The following is a 23,327-nucleotide window of genomic DNA, read 5'->3' on the forward strand; positions in this document are numbered from 1 at the left end:
TCTACCGTAATCTTTCTCCAAAAATGATGTCTCTCACATTGTTCTGGATGACTTTCCTTAGGAAATAGACTCAGAAGAAATGCCATTCTGAGTCAGACCAGTGGTCCATTCAGTCCAGCATTCTGTGTCTGACAGTAGCAATAAGGGAAGAATGCTTAGAGATAGTCCTCTCCCTGCTTAGGGATGAGCCATTTAACATCCCTAACTTCCCCCTCTAAGAATCCATCACGAACCTTCTATCCAACTGTGGGTCCAGGCTTTCTTAAATGACTTTCAAGCCTTACTGAAGGCACACCTCCAAGAAACCTTCCCTAAGCCCTCCTTTCCACATCTCCCACTCCCTTCTGCATCTGCCTTGCTCCCTTTATTCATCCCCCACCCCCCAACACCACAGCACTTATGTACATATCTGTCATTTATTTATTTATATTAATGTTTGTCTCCCCTTCTAGACTCTAAGCTCATTGTGGGCAGGGAATGTGTCTATTATTATATTATAGTCTCCCAAGCATTTAGTACAGTGCTGTGCACACAGTAAGTGCTCAATAAATACAATTGACTGACTGAGGGGTCTATTTCTGCCAGGATGAAGAGCTGAGTAAACCCCTGCGTTATCACAGAATCACACTCAACATCATGTGGTTGGAAGAGATAATCAGCCAAGCAGGACGGGAACTCAGTCAGCTTTGCTGGACAGGACATCAATCAATCAATATTTATTGAGCGCAAGGAGAATGGGTGACAGTGGGACACCTAAACAACTCCTGTGTGGTGAGCTGAAAAGGGCCATACACAGTCAGTCAACGGGATTTACTGAGCGCTGTGTGAAGAGCACTGTTCCAAGAGCTTGGAAGAGTACAATATAACAATATAGCAGACACATTTATTTCAAGATATCGTGAAGCAAATGCTTATCTTGTATCTACCCCTTGGCATATAGTAAGCAGTTAACAAATATCACTATTGTTATTAAGTACCATCGAGTTGTTTCCGATTCATAGCGACTCCACGGATAGACTTTCTCCAAAACGTCCTGTCCTCTGCCCTAATCCACCACCTTTCTAATGGTTCTTCTGTTATCGTTGTTATGGTCTCTACCCATCTAGCTGCCGGTCTGCCTCTTCCACATTTTCCCTGGACTTTTCCAGCATTAGTGTCTTCTCCAGAGAATTAGTCCTCCTAATTATGAGTCCAAAATATGTTAATCTAAGTCGAGTCATTTAGCCTTCCAAAGACCACTTTGGTTTAATATGCTCCAAAATTCATTTGTTTATTTTTCTGGCAGACCACGGTATTCACAATTATTTTCATAACAATGCGATAGAGCAATGGTCTGTTGGGAGACCACCATAACAGACAGACCAGCTTGGCAGGCAGCATTCAAGAGGGCTGGGGGAGGTGCGGGAAGGGAGGGGAAAGGTGTTGTTCTCCTCAAGCAAAGGCTTCAAATAGATCAAGATGCCAAGGGCGATCATCATCAACTCTACTGAGTGCCAACTGTGTATGAAGAGCACTGTAGTAAGCAAGCCCAATCGAAGTAAGAGACATATGGCACTTGCCCTCAAGGCACTTATAATCTATCTCCATTATTTCCCAGAGGAGGAAATTGCAGCAGAGGCGGTAAATGACTGGCCCAAAGGTCTCTCAATCAGATGGTGGCCACATCCGGGAATCCTTTGACTCCTAGTCCAGTGCCATTTCCATTTGAACAAAAGTGCTCTGCATATCAGTTTCTAAGCGAGTGATGCACTTCAGGGTTATAATCTTTACCTGTCAGGGCAGAGATCATGAGCAAATAGCAAGACAGCCACCACGAAGTGATTTTAACCGCTCTCTCTGAAGTAACCAATAACTGAGCTTTCCCCTCTGAAGCCACAGTGGAGATGGGCCCAAGATAGGCATTAAACCAAAGTACAGCAGTGAAAGGGTATATCATGCCAAGTTTGGGTGGCATTGGCTGATCGTCAGCAGGGAACTTGGGTGAGTACACTTTGCCTGCTTCTGTTTTCTAAATGCTGAATCCACTCAAACTGAGCAGTCAAACTCCACACTCACTCTCTCCTTAATAGCGCTGTTTCCAGAAGTCAAACTCTGTGAGTGTAACAAATTGCTATTATAGCAGACACACCTAGAACTAACTTTATCCAGAGTGAAGCCAGGAACTCCTTGAAAGCAGGGACACCGAGGCTCTAGTTTTACATTCTAATCTTTTTAACAAAAAATCCCACTTAGACTGTAAATTCCTTGAGCGTAGGGATTGTGTCTACCAACTCTACTGATTTGTACTCCCTGAAGCGCTTAATACAGTGCTCTGCACTTAGTAAGTGCTCAGTGAATCCACATCTCCTTTGTGATCTCGGCCAAGTCACTTAACTTCTCTATGCCTCAGTTACCTCATCTGTAAAAAACGGGGATTAGAGTGTGAGCCCCAAGAGGGACAGGGACTATGTCCAACCTGATTAACTTGTATCTACCTCAGTGCTTAGAACAGTGCTTGGCACATAGTAAACACTTAATAAGTACCATTAATAATAATAATAAGAAATACCACTGTTTGATGTCCCACACAGCAGGGGGTTCACCACTTAGGGAATACCTACACCACAGAGATTCCCCCCCCCCCTTTTTATTAACATCAAACCTCTCCCCCCAGTTAACAAACCCCACCCAAACAACAAACTATCTCCTAGCTCCTCCTCCAAGTCCCAATCATTTTCAATCCTTGGGGCAATGTCCAGGTGCTACAGTCTCCCGAGGCTACACAAAGTTCACCTTTCCTCTAGTCAAGCAGCTTTGTAGCTGATTGCTAAGGTTTTCAGCAGACTTCATGTCTTCTATTTCTATTGAACTCTGTCAAGTGCCTAGGACTCTGTGCTGCCCAGATTAAGAACTGAATAAATACTACTGATTGACTGATCGACTACATTGACTTCGGCAGCCCAGTACAGGGGAGGCCTTCCAAAGAAACACTGTTGATAGTATTTATGCTGTTGTGGGCTTTACTCTCACTTGGAACCATATGATTACTCATCAGAAGTCACCAGATGGCACAGTAAATACCTATTTCTGATGAATTTTGCGTGAATTTCCTAGATATTTTATAAAAAAAAATAGTGCTTTTCTTTACTTCCACCTTGTAAAAATCTGTTTGAAATATAGTTTTGATGTCTGTCTCCCCCCTTCTAGACTATGAGCCCGTTGTGGGCAAGGATTGTCTCTCTGTTACTGAATTGTACTTTCCAAGTGCTTAGTACAGTGCTCTGCACATAGTAAGTGCTCAATAAATAAAACGGAATGAATGAATGAATGAAATTCTATTCTGTAGGCTCCTTTTCCCAGAATACTTAAATTTTTGGAGAGCCTGGATGGCCTGCCTTCAAGTTATCTGAACAAGAGGCACCAGGTAATAATAATAATAATAATAATGTTGGTATTTGTTAAGTGCTTACTAGGTGCTGAGCACTGTTCTAAGCGCTGGGGTAGATACAGGGTAATCAGGTTGTCCCACGTGAGGCTCACAGTTAATTCCCATTTTACAGATGAGGTAACTGAGGCACAGAGAAGTTAAGTGACTTGCCCACAGTCACACAGCTGACAAGTGGCAGAGCAGGGAGTCGAACTCATGACCTCTGACTCCAAAGCCCAGGCTCTTTCCACTGAGCCACGCTGCTTCTCTAAGGGTACACATTACGCTTCTGTTTAAAACACAGTATGTTTTTTTTCCTCCAAGGATCACTTAAGCGTGAAAGATTTTCCCTCGCTTTTTTTATGGTATTTGTTAAATGTTTAATGTGTGTCAATCACTGTTCTAAGCACTGGGATAGATACAAGTTATTCAGGCTGGATATGGTCCCTGTCCCATATGGGGCTCATTATCTAAGTAGGAGGGAAGAACAGGTTAAATGACTTACCCAAGGTCACACGGCAAGCAAGTGGCCGAGCAGGTAGTAGACCTCAGGTCCTCTGGCTCCTAGGCCCTTGTTTCCCCTTACCAGCTAATTACTTTATGTATCTACTTCTAGTTTTGAAATCAGCTCCCTTACCCCATCACATAGCCATCCTTGGAGACAATCTCAGGCACTACAATTTAAGGCAGTCAGAATTCAATAGAGGGAAGATAAAGTACTACTTGTTACATAAATCATTTACTTCTTTGCTGAGCCCTAGTCATCCTGGAACTGTCTCTCCCTTTCCATGTGGAAGGCCACCCTCCTCTCCTCTTTCAAATACCTTCTGAAAAACACTTCCGGGAAGTCCTTCAGTCTTTTAGTGGGGAGCCCTCTTCTACAAAAGAGATTAAAAGAATAACTATGAATGCCAAGTAGTTTTACACGTCAAAGGTTTAACCACTCTTTCAGTGGTGAATGTTCAATCTGAGCTGTGTGTTTTACTCTGTGTTCTAACAGGGATGGAGTCTACAATGTGTAATTTGTAGAGCAATTACTTAGTAATGAACGATATTTGTTAAGACAGAAAAAAACAGTGAAATAGAACGATGCAAAGGCCCAGTTCACTGTGGAACATCTTATATGACATTTTGCATAATAGGCAGTCTACAATCATGTCATCTCAGCAACTTCTCAACTCCTAACTCAATATCATGCACGCAGGGGGAAACACACCGTTTTCTGATCATACTGTGATGTGATTATGATTACACGGCTTGGGTCAATATCTGCAGAGCATCAGATAGTTCCCAGCACAGGAAATTTGTGCATCTGTTGTGTGTGACAGATATTTTGTCCTGACATTTTTGTAATAGAACATTAAGATGAACATTTGTTCCTATCAGGGAGCCAGTGACAGTACCTTTTCTTATGATCGCCTCCACAGTGTGCTTCCTCCACTGATGCATTCATTAAACGGAACACCGTTGGCAAAAATCCAGGGACCAGGTCTACCTCCATCACCTCAAAATCATCCTCCCTTCGTATACCCTGCCCTCTCCTCTGCTCAGCAATATTACTTCTCCTCCCTTATTGATTGCCACGTCCACTGCCGGCACCAACTATTCCATACTTTTAACTTTCTCCCCACCCTCCATTCTTGTGCCTGATGAACTTGGCGACAACTATGTCGACCAAAACAAAACCATCAGGCCTGAACTGCCCCAAATCTCTGCCTCGTCTCCCCAACTCCCACTTACCTTCAAATTAACTCTCTAGTCCTTCCCAGTTATCTTTTAAGATTTCACCTGCTTTCAAAATTTACCCCTGCACCACCTTCAAAAGACATTTGCTTGGCTCACTCTCTAATGGCTCCTTCCCCTCTGCTTTTAAATGTGCCTCCGTGACCGCTATACTAAAAAAAACCCTTTGGACCCCACTGCACTGTCCCGATATCACCCCATCTCAATCAGTCAGTGGTAGTTTTAAGTGCTTACTGTGTGCAGAGGACTCCAATTAAGCACTTGACTCTAAGCTTGTCATGGGTAGGGAAGGTGTCTCCCAACTGATATACTGTATTGCATTATACTCTGCCAAGCGCTTAGTATAATATTCTGCACACAGTAAGCACTCAATAAATACAATTGATGAATACAGTTGGTAGACACGATCCCTGTCCTCAAGGAGCTTACAAATCTCCCTCCTACCATTCCGTCCGAACTCCTCCAACGGGTTATTTACACCTGCTGTCTCTCCCTGAATTCACTCCTTGACTGCCTGTAATCTAGCATCCATCAACTTAACTCCACCGAAGCAACCCTCTCTGCTATCAAAAACCTCGACAAGCCTAATGGAATCATCATACTCCTCCCTCAATTTGTCTGGCCACCTATGACACCGTGGATCATCTCCTCCTCCTGGAAACGCTATCTAACCTTGGTTTCTATGACTCGGTCCTATCCTCGTTCTTTTCCTCATTCTCTGGCTGCTCCTCTCTGTCTCTTACATCACTTCTTCCTCTGCCTCCCACCCTTACTGTGGGTGTCCCTCAAGAGTCAGTTCTGGGTTCCCTTCTATTCTCAATCGACACTTGCTCATTCAGGGAGCTCTTCCACTCTGCAATCTCACATCTCCTGCCTTCAGGGCATCTCGTCCAGGATTTCCCACCAGCGTGTCAAGCTCAATATCTCCACAACTGAACTCACCTAACTTTCCCGGCACTGTTGACCCCACCACCATCGTCTCAGTTTCTCAAACCTACAATCTTGGCATTATCCATAACTCCTCCCTTTTTTTCAATCCTCACACTCAATCAGTCACCAAATCCAGAATCTGCCACTTCTTCTCCAGCGTCTGCGATGGGGGTGTGATTTGCATAAGAGGCGATGGCTTACAAAGTTGTCTGGGAAGCCTGTCAATTCTACCAAGCCCAAGGCGAAAGGGTTGAACTACGATCCAACATGGCACCACCTCCCTTTTCCCCCAGTCATAGGCCTAGTGCCCGCCCCACCCCGGATCCAGTCATATGATGTGATCAGTCAGTCAGCCAATCGTATTTATTGAGCACTTACTGTATGAAGAGCACTATACTAAACGTTTGGGAGAGTACGACAAAAAACAGACACATTCCTTGCCCACAGTGAACTTACAGTTAAGAGGGGGAGACAGACATTAATATAAATAAGTTACAGATATGTACATAGGTAGTGGGGAGCTGGGAGGGGGGATGAATATAGGGACCAAGTCAGGACGATGCAAAAGGGAATGGGAGAAGAGGAAAGGAGGGCTCAGTCAGGGAAGGCCTCTCGGAGGAGATGTACCTTCAATAAGGTTTTGAAGTGGGGGAGAGTAATGGCTGACAGATATGAGGAGGGAGGGAGTTTCAGGCGAGAGGCAGGAGGTGGACGAGAGGTCGGTGGCGAGATAGACGAGATCGAGGTACAGTGAGAGGACTAGCGTTAGTAGAGCAAAGTGTGTGGGCTGGGGTGTAATAGGAGAGTAGCGAGGTGAGGTAGGAGGGGGCAAGGTGATTGAGTGCTTTAAAGCCAAAGGGGAGTTTCTGTTTGATGCGGAGGTGACTGTGATCCAGGCGTGACCCAGGTCTCAGGCAGAGGAAGGTCTCTGGACTCTGCCTTTCATATCTCTCATTCATTCAATAGTATTTATTGAGCGCTTACTATGTGCAGAGCACTGTACTAAGCGCTTGAGATGAACAAGTCGGCAACAGATAGAGACAGTCCCTACCGTTTGACGGGCTTACAGTCTAATCCTGAAGCCGCCTATGTCCGTCCCGCTCCCGTGGCAAGACAGAGGTTGAGATGCTTGTGAGCCAGGCCAGGACCCTGGGGAGCCCCTGCCCTCAGTCCTGGGTAGACTCATAGCTGACCGCCTGGCGAACTGGAAAGTGAGGCGTGGAGAGGAAGAAAGAACAGGCAGGCAGATTGAGGTTTCGTAGAGCCAAATCCACCCAGCCGTCATGGAACCCCTCTTCCAGCCCAACTCCCACCACTCCGGTCCAAGTACTCAACATCTCCCAACTACCGCATTAGCCTTCCTGCCTTCACCTTCTCCAGTCCTTACTTCACTCTGCTGCCCACATGATTTTTCTAAAGCATCGTCTCGGCACATCTCCCCACCCCTCAAAAACCTCCAACGGTTGCCATTCCTCTCTGCATCAAACATAAACTCCTCCCCATTGGCATTAAGGCTTTCAATCAGCTCTCTCTCCTACATATCCTTGCTTCTTATCACCCCCCAGCTCATATGTTCCACTCCTCTCAAGCCAGTCTACTCACTGCTCCTTATTCCCATCTCCCTGGCCGGCAACCTCTTCCTCACACCCTTCCTTGTCCCCGGAACTCCCTCCTCCAAACCATCTAGCAGACCGGCGTTCCCCCTCTTCAAGACCCTCCTGAAATCACATCTCCTCCAGAAGGTCTTCCCCATATTAACCTCTCATCTCTCCACTTTATTTCCTCCCTCCTCCACCAACCTCAGCACTTTTACTTAATAGCTTCTTTAACTTAGGTTAGGTATCAGACACGCTCCCTCCACACCATGTTGCCCTTAAATATATACCTTTATATTCTATTGCTTCCTCCTACCGTAATTTATTTTTCCGTCTCCCCGCCTAGGCTGTAAACTCCTACTCCTTCTCCCTTCTGCGTCACCCTTGCACTTGAATTTGTACCCTTTAATCAGTCGACTGTATTTGAGAATTTACTGTGTGCAGAGCACTTCATTCATTCATTCAATCGTATTTATTGAGCGCTTACTGTGTGCAGAGCACAGTACTAAGCGCTTGGGAGAGTACAATATGATAGAGTTGGGAGACATGCTCCCTGCCCACAAGTTTATAGTCCAGAGGGGAGCTCATTTGATATTCACCCGACATATGCATATCCACAATTTATCCACATTCGTCTCCCCCTCTAAACTGTAAGCTCCTTGTGGGCAGGGACGATGTCTACTAACTTCGTTGTACTGTACTAAGAGAAGCAGCGTGGCTAAAAGAAGCAGCGTGGATCAATGGAAAGAGCCTGGGCTTGGGAGTCAGAGGTCATGGGTTCGAATCCCGACTCTGCCACTTGTCAGCTGTGTAACTGTGGGCAAGTCACTTAACTTCTCTATGCCTCAGTTCCCTCATCTGTAAAATGGGGGTGAAGACTGTGAGCCTCACGTGGGACAACCTGCTTACCCTGTATCTACCCCAGCGCTTAGAACAGTGCTCTGCACATAGTAAGCGCTTAAATACCAACATTATTATTACTCCCCAAAGTGCTTAGCTCAGTACTCTGCACAGTGCTCAATAAAAACCATTGATTGATAGGGATCGTGTCTACTGACTTTACTGTAGTCTTCCAGATGCTCTGCACAGAATAAGCACTCAATAAATACTACCCATTGATACGAGCACACGGACATTCCTTGTTCAAGAATTAGTAATCATTTTGGAAACTCCTGATGGATCATCCCTCGAAACTGTAAGCTCACTGTGGGCGGCAAATGTGTCTACCAACTCAGTTATATTGTACTCTCCCAAGCGCACAGTACAGGGGTCTGCACACACTAAGTGCTCGATAAATACGATTATTAAATTGATTTACTTATTTGTTGTTACACGTTGATTGTTTAGGATTCCCATCTTGAAACAGAAGATGCTTTTAGTCCTGGAAATAAAAGGTGAAAAATTCCTTGTGGGTAGGGTATGTCTTCTTCACCTTTTGTACTTTCCCATTAATTTAGCAGAGTACTGTATGCACTCAATTAAATACTATTTCTTGACTGCCTCCATCCATGAAGAACCTCTAAATATTTGGAATTTACATTTATTTTCCCGAGAGCTGATATAATCATATCAATTTCATTCACACAACATGCCTTTTGTAGGTAGCCCAAGAAAATTAGTTTTACAAATTTACATTCAGAGGCTCAGAGTTAACTGGTCCTATCCACAGATGCAGAATAAGCAAGCAGCCCATCATAAAACTGACTAATCTCCTTTATCAGCTTTACCTCTCAGGGGGGAAAATCTATTAATGAACCATACTTCAACTGGACACCGAAAAAGTATTGAGCAATTGGGTTATTCAATGTCAGCAATGGAACACCTGTGCTTGGACTTTTTTGGCTTTGTTTCCAATCACTAAGGTCAGATGTTTTAGGGCTGGACATAATTAAGCATTTAACATTCTTTATGATTGAGAAACATTAATCATGGCACCAAACCACCTCTGCCACCTCCAAGAAAATCTTTCTCCATTGGGTATAACGCATACAAAAATGGTCCTCGAAAAATCTTGCACCGAATTTTAAGTGTGTCCTCATCACTCTGCAGCAGCATTTCTAACAATGATCAAATGACTTCTAAACCACTAGGGTTGGACTGCTATTAAATGCAATCAGATCCACCCACACTTTTGCCCCTGTAACTTTACAAGATGTTTGAAACCTGGTTCATCCCCCAAAATATTGTGCCTTTGTAACTTAATGAGCAAAAATTTCCTTGCGTTCAACAATTCATTCATTCATTCAATAGTATTTATTGAGCGCTTACTATGTGCAGAGCACTGTACTAAGCGCTTGGGATGAACAAGTCGGCAACAGATAGAGACAGTCCCTGCCGTTTGACGGGCTTACAGTCTAATCGGGGGAGACGGACGGACAAGAACAATGGCAATAAACAGCGTCAAGGGGAAGAACATCTCGTAAAAACAATGGCAACTAAATAGAATCGAGGCGATGTACAATTCATTAACAAAATAAATAGGGTAACGAAAATATATACAGTTGAGCAGACGAGTACAGTGCTGTGGGGATGGGAAGGGAGAGGTGGAGGAGCAGAGGGAAAAGGGGAAAATGAGGCTTTAGCTGTGGAGAGGTAAAGGGGGGATGGCAGAGGGAGTAGAGGGGGAAGAGGAGCTCAGTCTGGGAACGCCTCTTGGAGGAGGTGAGTTTTAAGTAGGGTTTTGAAGAGGGAAAGAGAATCGGTTTGGCGGAGGTGAGGAGGGAGGGCATTCCGGGACCGCGGGAGGACGTGACCCAGGGGTCGACGGCGGGACAGGCGAGACCGAGGGACGGCGAGGAGGTGGGCGGCAGAGGAGCGGAGCGTGCGGGGTGGGCGGTAGAAAGAGAGAAGGGAGGAGAGGTAGGAAGGGGCGAGGTGATGGAGAGCCTTGAAGCCTAGAGTGAGGAGTTTTTGTTTGGAGCGGAGGTTGATAGGCAACCACTGGAGTTGTTTAAGAAGGGGAGTGACATGCCCATATCGTTTCTGCGGGAAGATGAGCCGGGCAGCGGAGTGAAGAATAGACCGGAGCGGGGCGAGAGAGGAGGAAGGGAGGTCAGAGAGAAGGCTGACACAGTAGTCTAGCCGGGATATAACGAGAGCCCGTAACAGTAAGGTAGCCGTTTGGGTGGAGAGGAAAGGGCGGATCTTGGCGATATTGTAGAGGTGAAACCGGCAGGTCTCGGTAACGGATAGGATGAGTGGGGTGAACGAGAGAGACGAGTCAAGGATGACACTGAGATTGCGGGCCTGAGAGACGGGAAGGATGGTCGTGCCATCCACGGTGATAGAGAAGTCTGGGAGAGGACCGGGTTTGGGAGGGAAGATGAGGAGCTCAGTCTTGCTCATGTTGAGTTCAGATAAACAATTCTGATTATCCTTATCATTAAAGATTCCAAGTTATGACTGTGGAGAGCATGCACAGTTAAGTGTGTGTGTGTGTGCGCACGCGTGCGTGTTTTGTGGCGGTAGAGTGCTTGCAACATCCCACTAAGGTAGAAGACCTGGGTTTCCTTCAAAGCCTGCTTTCTCGTTGCTCTTGGTTAACTTAATAGCTTCTTTATGCATTAGCTTCCTCATCTTTAAAATAAGGTTAAAATGATCCCACAAATTTGACAAGCTCTTCTTTAATTTTTCAAGAATGACAAAGATTAATCTTGTATTCAAGTTCAACACACTAGTCTGCTTGCTAAGGAAAATGAAATTTTGAGACCAAAATTTCCTCTTAAATCTACCCATTACTAATCCAAAAGCCATCTCAGAATTGTCTTCACATTCTCCCTCAATAGTGATGAGTTTATTCTTCCATTCTCAAGAAACTTCCTTGGCAGTAAAATGGAGGAAACCATAACATACCGACTCAAAAAACTATCGGCATTCTAGATGGCAGGTCATAATCATCAGGACCTGGATTCTAATCCTGGTTCCACGACTTGTCTGCTGCGCGACCTTGGGCAAATCACCTCACTCCTATGTTCCTCAGTCACCTCATCTGTAAAATGGGGAGTAAAACTGTGAGCCTCATGTGGGACATGGACCGTGTCCAACCTGATTAGCTTGTATCTACCCCAGCGCTTGTACAGTGCCTGGTACATAGTAAGCACTTGACAAATACCACTTAAAAAAAAAAAAAAAGGCTCTTGGACAAGATGCTTCCCATTTCCCACATTGCTCCGACATGAACACCTTTAAAGATTTTACAAGTGGATGTGTTTGAGGGCCAAGTGGCTCAGCGGAAAGAGCACGGGTTTAGGAGTCAGAGGTCATGGGTTCTAATCCCGGCTCCACCACCTGGCAGCTTTGTGACTTTGGGCAAGTCACTTAACTTCTCTGTGCCTCAGTTACCTCATCTGTAAAATGGGGATTAAGACTGTGAGTCTCACGTGGGACATCCTGATTACCCTACCTCTACCCCAGTGCTTAGAACAGTTCGCGGCACATAGTAAGCGCTTAAATACCAACATTATTGTTATTATTATTATTACAACGGAGTAAACCCTCCTGTCCTACTCACATCTTCTTAAGTCCACCGACTCAAACATTCAAAGCCCGAACAAGCTCAAAAAAAAAAAGCTTCCTTTCTTTTGCCCCTGGAAATTAAGATTATTTCTAAGCTTTTTCGCTAATGCAAACAGAAAAAAAAGTTATTATAGCAAACCAACAAAATTAAATATATTGAATCACTGACACAAACTTTAGCTGCAGGTTGCAAATTTTATTTTTCTGGAACACTGGCCAAGTTTACCACAATACATTGAAAATAAATTAAAAACTGAATAAGAGGCATTAGTCTAAACAAAACACGATTAAAAGAAAAAAGCATTGTTTTATTGGATTCAATAGTTTCTTCTGTAGACCTTGAAAAAATGGAGCCCTTAATGATTTTTCATAGCTATATACCTGTCTCCAAATGCTACTGTGACAACTCAACACATTTAAATTAAATGATAAACAGAAAGCGAGGCAGACATGTAAAATCAGAAATAGATGTATTCTGTGCTTCTTTACAGGCCAGAAGTATTGGGCAAAAATGGATCAGTAGTTCTCAGAAAGAGAACATTCAAGTAGTCAATTTTGTTTGCATAGAATTTTTTGGTTCAACTAAAGAAGGTAGATGACGAGAGGCAGTGAAAATATAACGTGTATCAATAACAGGGATGAATGAAAAGATCGTCAATCACAACAGTTAAAACAATTTTGTTGAGGTTGAAGGTGCAAGGACAGTTCTCTTCTACTTCTGACATTATAAATTATTTTAGGTCCACTTAAGAATGCCTGCAGATATTTCTTCTTTAAGAATTTACTTTTTAAAATACTTCTGATGTAACTGAATTTTTTTTCTGACCTACTCAGAGACCCTAAGCAAATAGTTCAGCGACGAGTGGAGGCACGTTTTAAAAGAGGTTTTTCCTCACTTTTCCAGATTTGGAAGAATACTATTGCACTCAAATCTTAGTTGAAATAATGAACAGAACATAGATCAATTTAGAGATGAGCACCCTGAAATTACATACATAAACTATAATACATCAGTATCAAATCTCTATCAGAATATATTTCAGCCTCAATGACTTCATTCTTGCATGGTCTCTCCACTAGAATTCAAAAAATCTGACAGATCAATAGCTGGTATGGGACTTCTCCAGTACAGGAATGAATTATATTGCCAATAATCTTCATTGGGCTTTAGAGAGGGGAAGAAAAAACAAAACAGAATGTTAGAGACAGTCATGGTCTGTAAGGACCCTTTAGTCTGTAAGCTCCTTGTGTGCAGGGATCATGTCTACCGAGTCTACTGTACTGTAATTCTCCCAAGCACTCTCTGTACAGTGCTCGACAAATACCACTGACTGGAAGAGGAAAAAAGTGCTGCCCCTACTTCAGAAACGGATCGGAAAAGGTTTCCCAAATTCGTTTTACAACTTCCAAAGGCACAGTATACAGAGCTCTCACTTCCAAATAAAGCTAAAAAATTTACCTTGGCTTAAGCACATTCCTTACTCCCATTCTGAACTGTTTTAACTCACTTGAATAGGTAATTATAGATACTTATATATATCTATATAATCTTATATATAATCTTATATATAATCTATATATCTTATATATATCTATAGCTATATAAATTATAGCTCTTGTAAATTCAAATCAGATCGTCTCCCCCTCTAGACTGTGAGCTCCTTCTGGGTAGGGAAGGTGTCTACCAACTCTGCTGTACCGTGCTCTTCCCAAGTGCTCAGCAGTAAACGCTCGATAAATACGATCGATGGACCGTAAAGACACTGGGCTGACCCAACTCAAAACAACTGAATGGGGAAATAAAACTTTTTTTGGAAATTTTCCATTTTTGCATCTCCTCCACCTGCTCCAAAAAAAAAAAAAAGAAGAGAAACATTCAAAGGAGGCCGGTCATCGTGCAAAATGTGAAATCTTAAACGAAGGATAAAGAACCTCAGAATTAAATATAAAAAGGGGAGGGAGAGGGGAAAAAAAATTCCATTACAAAAGCATGATGGAAGTGGAATCTTCTCATTTCACCTCTGTACCCACAGATGCATCCCCTCCTTTGGTGACTTCATGCTTAAGTACACCATCCTCTCTTTCGATGGAAGAGGTGGGATGGGAAGGAGAAAACCCTCCTCTTCTACAGGAGTGTTCTGTCGGTGCAATGGGCCACAACTACACGAAAGTAAAAACTGTTTCCTGAACGGGGGTGCCCTATGTGGCCCATTCCCCTATCTCCACTTCGTAACAGGTGGCTGTTCTTAGGATCTCCGGGTAAGACCATTCTACGACCCTCCCTCAAATACCAAGTCTAGCCTCTCATGAACCTTGTCACCTTCGAATCCCCACCACCGAACTCCAACGCCCTCTTGATAAATGGTAGTTGGAAAAGCAGCGGCATTTCGTGAGTGCCGATTTGGGGCGCTCTACGGCGCTAAGCGCTGGGGAGTACAGGAAGGAACCCATTCCCCGTCGACGAGGAGCTGACGTTCAAGCGGGGTGGACGAAGAATATTTACGACTAGCAAGGTCCAAAAATAAATAAAGCAGCCACGTTATACACGAGTGATGCGTTTAATCGCGAAGCAATGGTCATTTCACCGGCCGGTTCTCCCATTGCATGAGGAAATGTTTTCACTTTTGCAGGCTCCGCTTTCGGCCCCGTACGGGCTCGCGGCTTTCGGATGGGGCAGCAAGGAACATGCCGGGAAAAGACAAGATATACATCTCTCTTTCTCTCCCTCCATATATGTATACGGTCATACAGTGGTACTTGGTAAGCGCATACTAATGGCCAGGCACTATACCAGGCGCTGGGCGGATGCAAGCGAATCGGGTTGGACACAGTCCCCGTCTCATACGGGGCTCCCAGTCTTAAACCCCATTTTACAGATGAGATAACTGAGGCCCGGAGAAGGCAGGTGACTTGGCCAAGGCCGCCCGGCAGACGATTGACGGAGACCGAACTAGAACCGAGGTCCTTCCGACTCCCAGGCCCGGGCTCTGTTTCTCGCGGCCTTCCGCGGTAGCCTTACTGATAACCCTAGTAATTCGGACCTGATGAGCGCTTACTCCGTGCCGGGCACTGTACTAAGCGCTGGGGTGGACACAGGCGGAGCTCACAGTCTCGACCCCGTTTCTCAGCTGAGGGAACTGAGGGCCAGAGAAGGGGAGCGACTCGCCCGAGGCGGAGCAGGGATCGGGGCCCGGGTCCTCCCGCCTCCCCGACGGGCGCTCCATCCCCCGGGCCACGCCGTTTCCCCGAGAGAGTTCGTCCGAGCCCCGTCCCTCCCGCTCGCACCGCCCGTCCGAGGGCAAAGCGCGGCCGGCTCCGCCTTAAGGGCAGGGTCCGAGGTCCCCCCCCCGCGGCCCGCGGCCCCCGTCCCGGCCAGTACCTCAGAGAGCCCCGGCCCGCCGTCGGCCAGCCACGCCTCTCTCCCGTCGTCGGTTTGCTCGTCGTGCTCAGATGACTCCACCTCCCTCTGCAGTCGGGGCCCGGGCAGCCGGCGGCCTCCTCCTCCTCCTGCTCTTGCTCCTCCCGCCTCTCGGCGCTCCTCCTCCTCCTCGCCGCCCGCCTCTCGGCGCTCCTCCTCCTCCTCGCCGCCCGCCTCACCGCGCTCCTCCTCCTCCTCGCCGCCACGTCCCTCAGCGCCGCGCTCCGCCTCCTCCTGGCGTCTCTCATCTCCTCCGCGCCCGCCGTCGTCGCCTCGCAGAACTCTCAGGAGGCCGTGACGCTTCCAGGGCGAGTCGGAGAGCAAGGCCGCCGCCTCCTCCCGCTTCCTCTTGCTGGACTGCCCGAAGGCGCTCAGTCGGCGGCCCGCCATGCACGGTCCCGACGGTTCTTCCGCGGGGCCGCACGCCCGGAACCGTTTCCACGGCGCGTGGAAGGCCAGGCTTTCCTCCGCGCGCCTTTTGGCCATAGGCTCGTCCCACTCTGGAGCCGCGGACGTAAAAGGCGGGAAGGGAGGGAGACTCCGCCCAGCGGGGCCCCCCGGCCCAGCCCGGGAACCCGGGGGACCGGCGAGAACACGGCGCCCGGGGGGCGGGGCGGGCCGCGCCGCGCCTCGGAAACGCGCTGTGAAGGCCGGCGGGGGACGGACGGACGGAGGGAGGGTCGAAGGTGTGCGCATGCGCCCGCGGCCCCGCCCGCTCCCGGCGACAACGCCCGGGCCTCTCAGGCTACGTCTAGACCCCAGCTTAATAATAATAATAATAACAACGATGTTGGTGTTTGTTAAGCGCTTACTACGTGCAGAGCACTGTTCTATGCGCAGGAGGAGATACAGGGTCATCAGGTTGCCCACGTGAGGCTCACAGTCTTCAGCCCCATTTCCCAGATGGGGTAACTGAGGCCCAGAGAAGTGAAGTGACTTATCCACAGTCGCACAGCTGACAGGTGACAGAGTCGGGATTCGAACCCACGACCTCTGACTCCCAAGCCCGGGCTCTTTCCGCTGAGCCACGCTGCTTCTCACGATGATTCCCAAAGGGGGCTGGACCCTCTCTTTCATTCATTCGCCTCTATCGAGCGCTTACCGTGTGCAGAGCGCTGTACTCGGCGCTTGGCAGAGTACGGCGCGACAACAGACGGCACCATCCCCTGCCCCTTCGAGCCCGTTTCGCGCCTTGCAACTACGGAACAACCTACGGAGAAAAAGACTTATCGATCGATTGAGCTTTCGAGTGCTTGCTGTATGCACGGCACTTTGCTAAACTCTTGGGAGGATTCAGTACGAGCACGGCAGTAGATACGTTACCTGCCCCCAAGGAGCTTACGGTCTAGAGGGGGGAACAGACGAAAGAAATTGCAGCCAGAGGACTGTAAACCCAAACCCATGGGCAGGGAATGTGTCAGTTTATGTCGTACTCTCCCAAGCACTTAGTATGGCATTTAGTAAGCCCTCGGTAAATTCGATCGAATGAAAAGCATTTACTCTCTGCCAGGCGCTGTACCGATCGCTGGGGTGGAGACAGGCAAATCACGTCGGACACCGTCCCCGAACCACACGGGGCTCACAGTCTTAATCCCCATTTTACAGATGAGGGAACTGAAGCACAGAAAAGTGAAATGACTCGCCCAAGGTCACACAGCAGACAGGTGGCAGAGCTGGGAATGGAACCCAGGTCGTTCGGACTCCCAGGCCCGTACTCTATCCCCTAGGCCACGCTGCACATGTATGTAATCAGTCGATTCCCAGTGTGGGCAGGGATTGTCTCTATTGCCGAATTGTTTTTTCCAAGCGCTTAGCACAGTGCTCTGCTCACAATAAGTGCTCAATAAATAGGATCAGATGAATCAATCGATTGCAATTCCTGAGCACTTACTGTGTGCACTGCACTGTAGTCATCACTTAGGAGAGCATGACATAACAGATTTGGTAGACACGTTCCCTGCCCACAGTGAGCTTACAGTCTAGAGGGGGATACAGTCGTTAAATAATTACGGAGGCGTACAGAAGTGCTGCGGGGGTGGGGCGAGTATCAAAATGCTGAAGGAGAACAGACTAAAGCGCATAGGTGATACAGAAGGAAGGGAAACTAGGATGGGAGGGATGAGGAGAGCAGGATACATGTCTACCAGCTTGGTTATTTGGACTCTCAAGCCCTTACTACATTGCTCTGCACATGGTAAGTGCTCAATAAATATCACTGATTGATTGAGATGTGGTTTTACTAAGACTTCGAAGATGGAGAGAAGGGTGGTTTGTCAGAAGTGAAGCGGGAGTTCCAGCAGGAAGGAGGTCACGACCAAGGCGTTGATGTCGGCGAGGTAGATGAGAATGAGGTACAGTGAGTAGATTGGCATTGGCAGAACGAAGCGTGCTGACTGGGTTGAGGTAGGAAATCAACGAGACTTTAGATCTGGACTGTAAGCTCGTTATGGGCAGGGAACGTGTCTATTGTATTTTACTCTCCCAAGCGCTTAGTACAGTGCTCTACACATAGCGCTCAATAAATATGATTGAAGGAACGAATTGAACTAGGTAAGGTAGGAGGGGCAAGCTGATGGAGTGTTTTAAAGCTTATGATAAGGAGTTTCTGTCAGATGCAGAGGTGGGTGGGGAGTGGACTGACTTGAGGAGTGGGGAGATGTGGACTGAACCGTTTTTTTAGAAATATGACCTAGCCAGCAAAGTAAAATATAAACTGGAGTGAGTGGGGAGAGACAGAAGGTAGGGGACAAGTTGAATGACTAAACTATCCAGGATGGATGAAGGTTTATTCCTAAAAAAAATTTAATTTTCGTGGATACCGTGTGCTAGCTCCCAGAAAGTCAAAAACTCATTTTCAACGGGTTCTCTTGCTTTAATTTTTCCTTGACTCCTCTCTCTCACTCTCACCCAACCCACATATTCAAGCCATCACTAGATCCTGTCAGTCCCACCTTCACAACATAGCTAAAATCCGCCCTTTCCTCTTCATCCAAACTGCTACCTCGTTAATACAATCGCTTATCCTATCCCACCTGGATTACTTCATCTGCCTCCTTGCTGACCTCCCAGCCTTCTGTCTCTCCCCACTCCAGTCTATACTTCACGCTGCTGCCCAGATCACTTTTCTACAAAAACATTCAGGACTTGTTTCCCCACCCCTCCAAAAACTCCAGTGGTTGCCCATCCATCTCTGCATCAAACAAAAACTCCTCACCATTGGCTTCAAAGCACTCAATCACTTTGCCCCTGCCTTTCTCACCTCAATACTCTCCTACTATAACCTAGCCCGCACACTTTGCTCCTCTGATGCAAACCACCTCACTGTGCCTCAGTCTCGTCCGTGTCACTGCCAATTCCTTGCACACCCTCCCTTCAAATCCGACAGACAATTACTCTCCCCTTCCTCAAAGCCTTATTGAGGCACATTCTTCTCCAAGAGGCCTTCCCTAAGCCCCCCTTTTCCTCTTCTCCCACTCCCCTCTGCATCACCCTGACTTGCTCCCTTTGTTCTTCCCCCTCTCCCAGCCCCACAGCACTTATGTACCTATCTTTATATTAATGGCTTTCTCTCCCCTCTCCCCTAAGACTGTGAGTTCATTGTGGGCAAGGAATATGTCTGTTTCTTGTTTTATTGTTCTCTCTCTAGTGCTTAGTACAGTGCTCTGCACACAGTAAGCACTCAAATATCACCAACTGATTATTGGTTGATTGTGGGAGTCAGAGATTGGATCCTCTGCCTCACTAGCATGTACCTGCACACCAGGATCCCTGGGGGCTTTTCTAAATTCCAGCTGCTCTGTGGCTTTTGCTAGAAACGCAAGTCAGGGTGTAAGGGCAGGGACCCTTAAACTGTTCTTCCTGGAGGTTTCCTTTGGTTCTCCTGGTGCTCCCTGATCCTTTCTGTTCTTGTTCCGTATAGTAAGAGGAATGAGTAGCATCCGACACACTGAAGGGTGCGTGTGTAGAGTGGAACTGTGCTGGCTGCAAGCTCTGTGACTCTCCAGGTCCAGCTTTCCCTTTATTGAAACCTCTCTATACCTCCCTCGTGAATTCGGAGAGTTTTCTGTGAGAAGCCACGGTGTAGATGTCACATCCCGATTTGACCTCGCTACCGACGTGTGCCTGCCTCACGAAAGATAGTTATGTTACTATTTTTAAAGTGTCATTTACACTTTGGGAGGCAGAGGACTAATCCCAACTCTGCCACTTACCTGCTGTCTGATCTTGGGCAAGTCGCTTAACTTCTCTGTGCCTCAGTTTCCTCATCTGCAAAGTGCAATCCCTGTTCTCCCTCCTACTTGGACTGTGAGCCCCATGTGGAAAGCAGAATCTCTTCACCATCAGTTTTAAGGTACTCAATCAGCTCTCCCCCTCCTGAGTAAGCGCTTAGTACGTTGCCCGGCATACAGCAAGCACTCAATACAGTTGATTGATGGATAACATATACTTGCTCCTCTGTGAGTAAACCCAGCCTGCGCACTTTCCTCCACTAATACCAACCTACTCACTCTGCCTCACTCTTGTCTTCTCATTATCAACCTCTTGTTCACACTCTCCCACCCTCCTGGAACTTCTGCCCCCTTCACATCTGACAGACCACCACTCTCCCCATCTTCAAAGTCCTATGTACGTACATCATAATATGTAATACACCTCCTCCAGGAAGCCTTCCCTGCCTAATTTGTCATCTTCCTAACCTATTTTCCCTCTCGGTTGCATCACCTGTGCACTTGAGTCTGTACCTCCTAAATACTTAGGAACTCTCAACCCCACCTCCACAGCACTTATGTACACTGCCTTATAGTCAGTTGCCTCCCCTAGCATAATTTATTTCAATGTCTGTCCACACCGCTAAACAAAAGTTCCTTGAGGGCAGGGATTACTCCTACTTTCTCTCTCAAGCGCTTATTAGAGTGGCCCTGCGTACAGTAAGTGCTCAATAAATACCACTGATTGATTGAATTGGGACTTACAGGTGGCCCTTTTTTCCATATCAGTGTATGAACTAGAAAATCCAGGGGATCGCCACTCTCACTTTAAGCAAGTCATTAGTTTCCAAGGTTAAACACCAATATTCAAAACTTTCAAGAGGACTTCAGAAACAAAAAGTCCTTGTAAGTGCAAAGGATAAAGAAGCAACTAATCCCTCTATTTCTTGCAGTAATTATTAGTGTTGCTTTTGTAGGACATGTACAAAAATCCCCATGAAAAGAAAAAAAAACTAAGACACTTCTCTGTGTCTTTGCAAAACTGAGACTTAGTGGTAATATAGGCCTCTCTGTGTCAGAAAGCAGGAAGCAACCTAATTATCAGATTGTGAGCCCTTTGAGGGACAGGGACTGTGTCTAATTCCCTTGTTTGTTTTCTTTCCCAGAACTTAGTACACAATAAGCTCTTAATAAGTACTATTATTCCTGCTAGCAGAGAACAGCAAGCAATAGGAATGGCCAAGGAAGGCCAGTAGCATGAATAGGGTCCAGGATTTCTGGCTTCAAATCTCTTCTGAAAGACATTAGGAATTTACAGTGAAGACATAACAACAGAGGAGATAGACTGTGGAGGGAAGGAAAAATGGCAAATAAAGGAGGTAAATGCTCTTTGGGATTTTTCACCAATATTCCCCAACAGTGGCTTCAAAAAGTGGATGGAAAGATTAAGCACTCAGACTCAAGTTTACTGCATGAAAGAAGGCAATGGTAAACTGCTTCTGTATTTTTACCAAGGAAACTCTATGGATACACTACTGGAACGATTGCAGATGGAGAGTGGGGCGTTCTGAAAGAGATAAAAATAATAATAACGATGATGGTATTTGTTAAGCGTTTACTACGTGCCGAGCACAGTTCTAAGCGCTGGGCTAGACACCGGGTGAGCAGGTTGTCCCACGTGGGGCTCACAGTCTTAATCCCCATTTTACAGATGAGGTAACTGAGGCACAGAGAAGTCAAGTGACTTGCCCAAAGTCACACAGCTGACAAGTGACAGAGCTGGGATTAGAACCCATGCCCTCTGACTCCCAAACCACGCCGCTTCTCTTAGAGAGGATGTGTCCATGGAATCGCTATGGGTCGGAGATGACCCGACAGCCTAAGACGAGACAGTGCTCTGCACACAGTAAGCATTCAATAAAGAGCAGCGTGGTGTAGTGGATAGAGCTCGGGCCAGGGAGTCAGAAGGTCATGGGTTCTAATTCTAGCTCTGCCCCTTGTATGCTGTGTGGCCTTAGGCAGGTCACTTCACTTCTCTGGGCCTCAGTTACCTCATCTGTAAAATGGGGATTGAGACCGTGAACCCCACATGGGATGACGACTGTGTCTAACCCCACCTGCTCGTATCCACCCGGTGCTTAGTAGAGCGTCTGGCACATAGTAAGCACTTAACAAATAACACAGTTATTGCCGTTGCCTGCTGCAAGGGATGGTGAAATGAATTCGCGAGACAGAGAAAACGATTGGTGATATTGCACAGTAGTGGTCATCGTAATGGTATTTACTGAATGAAGAGATGTGATATGGTCACAGCGGTGGCCTTCGGTGGTCAGGACAGGGAGAACAATATTGCCAAGATGCCGGACTCAGGGTCCTCAGCTACGGAACAGCCACGTTCTGCATTCAGGACCAAGGACAGAGCAATCGAGCTGCCCGGAGCCGGTGGTGATTGCACGTAGACGGCATCGAAAGGATCGCAAATATCTGGCCTTACTCTCATCGGCCCCCGTAGAGATGCCATACTGGGCTAAACCATGTTCACAATTAGGAAAAGAGTGAAGGGCAAAATGTAAGCAACGGTGGAATGTAGGGCGCGGAAGCTTTAAAGAAATCAAGCGTGTTTATGGAGCGCTTACCGCGTGCAGGGCGCTGTACGAATCACTTGGTAGAGCACAGTATAACAGTTGGTGGACACAACGAGCTAACAGTCTAGAGGGGGAGACGGACATTAAAATAAATGACAGATACGTACAGAAGTGCCGTGGGGCCGAGGGAGGGGTAAGTGAAGGGTGTAAATTCAAGTGCAGAGGCGACGGGGAGAGGGACTAGGGGAAATTAGGGTTTAGTCGGAGCAGGCCTCTTGAAGGGAATGGGATTCTAATAAAGCTTTGAAAGTGGGGAGAGTGATGGTCTGTCAGGAATGAAGAGGGAGGGAGTACCAGGCCAGAGGCAGGATGTGGGCAAGTAATAATAATGTTGGTATTTGTTAAGCGCTTACTATGTGCAGAGCACTGTTCTAAGCACTGGGGTAGATACAGGGTAATCAGGTTGTCCCACGTGAGACTCACAGTTAATCCCCATTTTACAGATGAGGTAACTGAGGCACAGAGAAGTTAAGTGACTTGCCCACAGTCACACAGCTGACAAGTGGCAGATCCGGGATTCGAACCCATGACCTCTGACTCCTAATACTGGATTTGCCACTTGTCTATACTGTGACCGTGGGCAGGTTACTTCACTTCTCTATGCCTCAGTCACCTCATCTGTACCATGGGGATTAAAACTGTGAGCTTCATGCGGGACATGGACTGGGCCCCACCTGATTAGTGCGTATCCACCCCAGTGCTTAAGACCACTACCTGGCACATAGTAAGCGTTTAGCGAATATCACAATTATTATGATTACTACCAAGGGCTAGAATTGAGGTGTTTGTTGTTCTCAGTAAGTGAGGAAGGGAAAAAGGGCACATTGAGAGCAATTGCTAAAAGGTAGCATGATGGGCAAATATGAA

At 46.7% G+C, this 23,327-nt stretch overlaps 1 protein-coding gene across 1 annotated transcript; it reads right to left on the reverse strand.

Annotated features, from left to right (window-relative positions):
* Positions 1 to 12,364: 12,364 nt before the first annotated feature.
* CX5H9orf40 (chromosome X5 C9orf40 homolog) lies at positions 12,365 to 16,242 on the reverse strand. The gene is made up of 2 exons (XM_039910755.1): positions 15,428 to 16,242; positions 12,365 to 13,354 (listed from the first exon to the last, which is right to left on the reverse strand). Exons 1-2 carry the CDS (start codon positions 16,091 to 16,093, stop codon positions 13,244 to 13,246), a joined length of 777 nt encoding a protein of 258 aa, XP_039766689.1. The 5' UTR covers positions 16,094 to 16,242; the 3' UTR covers positions 12,365 to 13,243.
* Between the last annotated feature and the right edge of the window lie 7,085 nt (positions 16,243 to 23,327).

This window comes from Ornithorhynchus anatinus, chromosome X5 (genome assembly GCF_004115215.2).
Source record: "Ornithorhynchus anatinus isolate Pmale09 chromosome X5, mOrnAna1.pri.v4, whole genome shotgun sequence".
Taxonomy (NCBI): domain Eukaryota; kingdom Metazoa; phylum Chordata; class Mammalia; order Monotremata; family Ornithorhynchidae; genus Ornithorhynchus; species Ornithorhynchus anatinus.